The sequence below is a fragment of the Phoca vitulina genome, unplaced genomic scaffold (genome assembly GCF_004348235.1).
Source record: "Phoca vitulina isolate PV1807 unplaced genomic scaffold, GSC_HSeal_1.0 scaffold41, whole genome shotgun sequence".
NCBI lineage: Eukaryota > Metazoa > Chordata > Mammalia > Carnivora > Phocidae > Phoca > Phoca vitulina.
In genome coordinates, this window is record NW_022589744.1 from 10,672,455 (window position 1) to 10,680,144 (window position 7,690).

General features: G+C 51.0%; 1 protein-coding gene across 1 annotated transcript; it reads right to left on the minus strand.

Annotated features, from left to right (window-relative positions):
• Nucleotides 1-1,451: 1,451 nt before the first annotated feature.
• On the minus strand, nt 1,452-6,733 carry LOC116648032 (protein CD300H-like). Its single transcript, XM_032429801.1, has 3 exons — nt 6,606-6,733; nt 2,773-3,130; nt 1,452-1,737 (listed from the first exon to the last, which is right to left on the minus strand). Exons 1-3 carry the CDS (start codon nt 6,643-6,645, stop codon nt 1,476-1,478), a joined length of 660 nt encoding a protein of 219 aa, XP_032285692.1. The 5' UTR covers nt 6,646-6,733; the 3' UTR covers nt 1,452-1,475.
• Between the last annotated feature and the right edge of the window lie 957 nt (nt 6,734-7,690).

A 7,690-nucleotide genomic window follows, 5' to 3' on the forward strand; every position in this document is an offset into this window, starting at 1 on the left:
CTCAGACACACCCCAGTTAAGGCCAGGGTTCTCCTGCAGGACAAGTGGGTACATGCAGCCAACAAGCCCATATGGGCTGCTGAGTAGATGCATCGGCCGTGGGGGACAGATGTACTGCCTGGATCCCTCTCTCTCTCCTTCTGCTATAGGTAAACTCTGCAACCCTTGAGTCTGTGTGCATGTTGTCTGTTCTCAGTGACCTTGAAACCTGCATGGGCCTCTTTCCTGCTCACACTTACCTGCCTTGGTTGCAAAGCCTGGCTACCATGTGGATGGTGAAACAAAGCACTATTTCAAACTGGCAAAAGTTAACAATATAAATGTCTGACACACCAAGTAGTCACACACAGAGGCAGGGCAATAGGAGCCCTCAGTCATAGCTGATGGGAGCTAAGTGGGGCCACTAACGGGTTTGGAAAATCATTTGGCATTATCTAGCATGGTTGGGTGTGCACAAACCCTAAATCCCAGCAATTCCATCCCTAAGTATGTACCCTAGTGAAATCATTTCACATATGTACTAGGTGACCTGTACAAAAATGTTCATGGCAGCCCTGGCTGTGAAATAGCCCCAGATGGGAACAACCCAAAACCGTCAACAGAAAAATGGATAAATCAGATGTGGTGTATCTTATCTTCTCTCATCTGAAGGGCTGTGTGTCTGGGTAGCATATGCAAAGGCATGAAGGGCTGGAGCTTTTCTTGGTCAGGGTCCTCACAAGGAGGGAGGACTCCCCGAAGCCAGCACTGAGCATGGTCAGGAGCAGGGACACCTCCAGGATGACCAGGAGCAGGAAGCGGACCTTGCTAAGCAGGGACCTGTGGGGGACACAGTGACAGACACTGAGCTGCCTCCTCAAGAGGAGGCCCCAGGTCCCTCCTTTCTGCCCCCTGGTCTCTCTGATCCAAGACCCTGTGGACCTAATAACCACATTTGGGCCAGACTTGGATATCTGGATATACTCACTCCCAACCCCTCAGCTCAGCAGCTGACTTTGAGCATTAAGTAGGCCGATACTGAGAGGAGAGAGAGGGTTTGCCTGGGCAGGACCTGGTTTCCACAAACAGCTACTTTATCCTAAGCCCCGCCCCTCCTTTTGCCATCCATACTCCCAAGAGCTCAGTTCAGGTTGGGACTGTTTTTGGTGATTTCTCACAGGTCAAGGTCTACATAGGCTGGTGCTACATAGGTTCTTGGTGAATATTTGGTGAGTGGATAGAGAAAGGAAGGAATGTTGTGTTGAGAGGCTGCCCTGGGGGTTCTCAGGAGGGCAAGGTCACCAAAAAGGAGGCCCTCCCTCACCTTAGGCTCCCCTGGCCAACTGGGCTGTGCTTGGCACTCTCTGCTAGCAAGTTAGGAGTCCTATGGAGTGCTTTCCCGTTCTCCTCAGCAAATCATTTCGCACATCTACTTGTGTGTGTGTGATATATTTCATTGCATTTATTCAAGCATGTATTTATTTATTTATTTATTTTTACCAGTTTTTGGCAATAAGGTGAGAAGTGATAGAAGGTTTGGGGTCAGAAGTTCTTCCTCCTCTAGTCTGAGTGGCGGTGTCTCTGGACAGGATATCGATGTTCAAGGAGGGCCGCAGGTTGTCTTCATCAGGCCGACTCTGTGCCCCACAAATTGCCCACTGAGGCCTGTTAACCCAGAGGACGGCACTGAGCATAATCAGAAACAGGGGCACCTTCAGGAGAATGAGGAGTAGGAAGTGGATGCTGCCAAACAGGGACCTGTAGGAGGGACACGGAGACTGGCAGGTGTTTCCTCCTGGACATGAGGCCCAGGCTCTGCCTCTCTCCCACCTGCCTTTGTGCTCAGGTCCCGTGGCCTCAAAAATCAATATCAGCATCAAAGCTGATTGGTACCAGGGCCGGATGGTCCCGCGCTGAGGACCCCAGGCTCCTGCCCTTCAGCTCAAGCCTCAACCTTGAGCATCCAGATGCAGCACACACATGACGATGTGGTGGTGAGGAATGGGAAAAGGAGACGAGGGGACGCAGGAGGACCTGGTTCCCGAAACTCTCTGAGAGTTCACAAAGCAGAGGGCACTCAGGGACTGAGCTTCTGGGGCTGTCACCTGCCCCTAACCAGACCCAGGCTTGGCCAGAGTGTGGCGAATCCCCATTCAACAGCATCCCTATCTGCTCTGCAGATGGACATATCATAATCCAGGACCAGAGAAGCATCACCTTCCCCATTAAGCACTTCAGCATCCCTCATCTCACTGGAAACAGGAATGTTGGAATGTTGGCACAGGAGCTAAACCTCAGGTCCCACCCCCACGCAGTGCAGCCCCCCTGCCTTGTCCACCCTGCCAGAAGACTGCAGAAGTCAATTCAGGAAGTTTGACAACAGGGACACACAACCCTGTGAGCGCAGGAGGGTGGCACAAGCTCTCTGGTCCTGAAAGAGATGCACAGCCCCGAGCTCTCCATGTGGACACCAGCCTCAGAGTCCTCGAGTCCCATAGCTCTTGTCAGGCCTTGGGCTAGTGGCAGGGGCCTTGGATGTCACACTCCCACCTTCCCTCACTCTCATGGGCTCTCACACACGCATGCACACACATGCTCTTTCACACTCATGCACACTCCCACCCACCCACCTTTCCCACACACTCACACCCACATAGCCCACTTGGTCCCGAGTCTCTGAGGCCCAAATACCAAGTCTGGCTCTTTTCTCCTGAGTTGAGATTTGCTCAGACGCTCTGCAGGGATTAGCTCACATCCCTTCTTCCGTGGCAGCAAAGAAAAGCAGGGTCTTACCTGGGGGAAACAAACACTTGAACCTGGAAAAAAAGGTCAGGCAGGAAACCATGGAGTCCTTCTTCATGCAGTATTGTTGCAATCCCACACCTGTATTTTCCTGCATCATCTGCAGTGAGGTTCTCCAAGGTCACTGTGAAGGTGAGGTCTCCAGAATGGTCCACGATGGACACGCGGCCACTCCTCATCTTTTCCTCAGACCCTCTGGCGGCCACAATCTGGTTCCAAAGTGGCAAGCACGGTTGTCGGCACCAGTATTTGGTAAATGTCTTATATTTCTCCTCGTACCGACACTGTACTCTCAGGGATCCCCCCATGATGCCCATCACAGTGCTGGGGCCACTCAGAGACAAAAAGCCTGAAAGACACCATCAGTATTTTCTTCATCTGAAGAGCCTAGGCTGGAGGGGCCTTGGGGTTCAGGTCCCCTGGAAGCCCAGACGTCACCCTGAGGCTGGAGGGGGGAGGAGCAGGAACCAGGGAGGTATGGGCTGTTGGCAGATACAAGGGGGGAGACCTGAGGAGATGCCTGGTATGTGATTCTGGGACTCAAGAGGCCATGCCCAGCCTGTGTGTGCTCAGCCAACAGGGGAGAATGTCAAGGGAGAAGATTTTGGGTGGCCCCAGACAGGTTCTGGGTCCTTAGACGTGTCAGTCCTGAGAGGAAACAGCTGTGCCCATCAATCACCAAGAACTGAATGACGCCACTGAGTATACTCTGAATAAATGGATGGATGGATGCATGGATGGATGCATGGATGGATGGACCGATAGACAGATGGAATAGGAAACAGGAAACAAGAATGGGAACCAAGGAAGTCCAGATGAAGCGCAGTATTGAGAGCTAGAAGGAAGCCTTCAGCTTCTGGCTACATCCCCTTCCCAAATGATCATCTGTAGGCCCCAAGCTTATAACCCCTGCTTGTATAGGTGGAACCTCCTGCTCATAGGTCTGGGTCACACCAGAGATGGGCATTGGCCAGGGGGTATAAAGGGGCCATCAGGAAGGGGTTCATTTTGGCTATGATTTAAGGACAACCACACCTCGATTTCCCTCCCGGGATAGAATCCTGTGGCAACACTTGCCATCACCTAACACCTTTAGGGACTCCCTGCTCCATGCTGCTCCCTCCTCCACCCCTTGGCAGCCACCCACCAACCTTGGCATGCCCTGGGCCTCATCTCTAGCTCTTCTGCCACCTCCAAAGTTTTGACATTGTCCTCCCTCCCCCAGTCACCCTGGAGGCTCCAGTTTTAAATAATCAGGATGTAGCCCCCTAAACTCTGTGCTTCCTGTCTAGAGAGCCCATGCCGGCCTCAGACACCTGAGGGGTCCTCATTACTCCAAGGCATGGTTGTTGTCTGACCTGCTCTTAACAAGGAAGGGTGGGTAAGGGGATACTGAGAAACAATTTGGGCTAAATACCAAACTTCTGAAAAAGAATTGTGCATGTCCTCTACCTACCTATCATCTATCTGTCTGTCCATTTATCCATCTGTCCACCCATCCATCCATTCTTCCCTCCCTCCATCCACTTATCCAGGCAATATATTGTCATCCATAGAATGTGAGGCTTTCCTATTTTTTATACTAAAATTAGAAGAAAAATTATATTTTTTGCTTCTTTGTTTTCAGTCCCTTGCATTTTCTCACTGCATTTCCCAGCAAGCAAGCTCGAGTGGCGCACTGACCGATATTCTCCATCACAAGTCTATGTGCCTCTTCCGCCAATAATCTGCGGAGCGGTGGCTCTCAACCAGGGGTGATAGTGCCCCCCCCAGGAGACATTTGGCAATGTCTGAAGACAATTTTGGTTGTTACAGCTTGAGGGGTGGGGAGTTGCTACTGGAATCCAGTGGGTTGAGGCAAGGGATGCTGCTAAACCTCCTACAGGGCACAAGACAGCCCCTCGACACAGAATGATCCAGCCCCATTGTCAAAAGTAGGGAGGCTGAGGAACTCTGCTCAAGGGGGCAAAATGTCCCAGCCTGAGGCCCTCCAGACACAGGCTTGGGGCTGGGGGAGTGGGAGCAGCAACAGCGAATCTTCTCTGTGCAGTTGCTGCCGACGGGGGCTCCGGCTGTAGGGGGTGCCTCAGTGGGGGTGAGTGGACCCCTCAGAGCAGGGTTCCCACTTTGCCTCCTCTTTCAGTTGCTTAAGCCCCAGCTTGAAGATGTGGGGCTGCTTCCTCAGGGCTGGATGAGAAAACATTTTCAGGGATGGTCTGTTACACCCAGACCCTGAGCCTGAGCCCGCACGGTGTCCCCCCACCCCACCCTCTACCCCTACAGCAAGCTTCCTGCCCACCAGGGCCTGGAAAAGAAACTCCTGACTCCCAAGTGCACCATAGGACATTCAGCAAAACCCCTGGCCCCTCCCCACTAAATGCCAATAGCACCCTTCCCCCAGTGGCAAGAGGCCAAAACTGTCAACGGGCATTGTCTAACGTCTCCTGAGCAAACTCATCCTTGCTGGGAGCCAGTTTTGGAAGAAGAGGGTTTATTCAAGAGAACCTGGGATAGAAATTCCCAGGCAAGAAGGCTGAGCTGTGGGCTCCTGTCCTTGGAATGTCCTCCGTCCTGAGGAGCGTGCCGTATTTTGCAGCTCTTCCTTTGTGGCGTCTCTTCCCTACCTGTCAATCCTGAAGGGTGAGGGTGCTCCCCCCTATGTCTCAGCTGCCTCTCAGGTGCTGCTCGGTCCTCTCCCGCCCAGGGTTCTTTCTAGATCCCACAGATGGTGCTTGCTCTATACCCATTAAGCCTCTGACGCTTCCTACAGCTCTGACTTGTAAAGATACTGCTTTTAGTAATCTTAAAAAAATAAATATAAAATAAAAGAGACCTCGGGTTCTCTGCCTATGAGTGTTAAGGGCAAGTAATTGGCGAGACAGACAGATATATCTCCTTTAGAAGCAGGAAGCTGGTTTAGCTTGAGGTCTCTTCTGACCCTTGTGTGTATGCTCCCCCTGCTGGGCTTGTGGTGACTTGCCCACAGCATCTCTGTTGCTGGATGGTCACGGACTAGAACCCAGACTCATGTGTTTTCCCTTTGTCTGGCGTCAGTCTTCTTACTGGTCAACCAGCTCCTACGCATTTTCAGACTCAGGCTTACAGACCAATTGAATCATAACTCTCATTAATTACAGAAAGTCTCTAAATATCATTGAGATAAAAAGTAGGAAAAGAGAAGCTTGCATTGCTGGAGGCTACCTTCGAGAATGAGACTTCTTCCCTGAACTCTTCACCATCCCAATGCCAGAGTGATAAACCAAAAGGATCCTCATCAGTATGACCTACTTGAGAGTCAGTATAATTTTATATTTCAATCTGGCTGATCCTAACCCTAAAGGGTTGTGGGGCTGTGTCTTTTTATGCCCGAGAAGCCCAGTGTCACTATGCAGGATACATGTGCTTGATACGGGCCATCTCAGATTTATCTCAGTAAATGTAACAAATTACTTTTTAGATCCTCAAATTTATAATAAAATTACTTTACCTATCCTGGTCACCAAAATTTGGTGTTTTAAATATGTTTTATTTTTTAAGTTTATTTTTTTAATTTAATCACTTCACTAAAGCATTGTTATTTAAACATTGGTGAAGGTTTAAAAGTCTAAGATGTGTTTGTTCAATCAGCTTTATCATGCAGAGTATCTTTATGTTCTGAATTTTAGTGTCAATTTCTTTAGCGCTCTCCCGTGCTCTCACGTGCTCTCCTGTGGGAACCATCTTACCACCTCCTCCCCTCTTTGCTTGTATCCTCCTCTCCTCCCTTCCCCATCACCAGCCTTACCCCACACCATTGTCACCCTGACCTGCCCAGGCCCACTCACCTGGGACACAGAGGAGCAGCAGAGCTAATGGCAGCCACATGGTCTTGTCCCACTGAGGTGTCTCCAGCTGCAGCTGAAACCTCCTCACCCAGGGTTGGCTTACCCCATCTCCCTCTGGTGTCTCTCCAACTGCGGCTGAAACCTCCTCCCCCAGGGCCAGCTTACCCCGTCTCCCTCTTCTGCTTTTCTTGGCATTTCTCTGTTTCCTTTTTCAGCCTCTTGGTTCTTTTCTCAGAGCTGCTCAGAAAATGGGGGAAGTGAGGGGCTCAGGGCATCGTGTGGTCAGCTGATGGCTTGCTAAAGTTCATCCTCAGAAACACATTTGAATGGACAGTTCTTGTTTCTGTTCCCTCTGAGGATGATGCCCTTACCATAACTTCACCCGCAGCCGACACACCCTTGTGCCATTCAACCAGGCTATCACACTGACTTCCATCTAGATTTTCTGAGCAAGCCCCCGCCCCTCCCCTGCCCCCCATCTATGAATAGCAAATGTCCTGTGACTGGTGTGGCTGGCATGAGCAGTCCTGCGAAGAAAAGGCATGACCAAGCCTTCTCTGGACAAAACACTCTATTTGCAGGGCCCAGTGCAAAATGAAAATGCCTTTGTCCCAGAATTACCAATAATATCAAGATAGCAACAGTGGAGCATTAAATCAAGCCCTTCTGAGTGGGGGTTTGGTGCACTTGCAAAGGTGCGTACCCATGGGCCGGCCCCTGTCTCTGTCTCTTCCTGGAGCAGGGTGTGAGGCTGGGTCCCCTCTCGGGGTGTGCTCTGCTCTTCTCAGCCCCCAGCCCTCAGTCTGGCCCCACCAGGTCCCAGAGTCCTTGAATGGGTTTCTGTCTTGGTCACGTGCTCTTGACCAGGGCCCAGCACTCTGGCACCAAGCCATCCTCAAGCCTCACCTTTAATCTGTGTGGTTAAATGATCTCCAAGATTCTCATGGCTACAAAAGTTTCAGTATATTGAATGGTAACTCAGGAGCACTTGGCCAGAAATGTGCCCAATGACATGAAACAGCCAGGGGGAACTTATAAAGGCAGGTGCAAATTTGGGGTGTCTTATCCAGGAGCCCAGATTCACG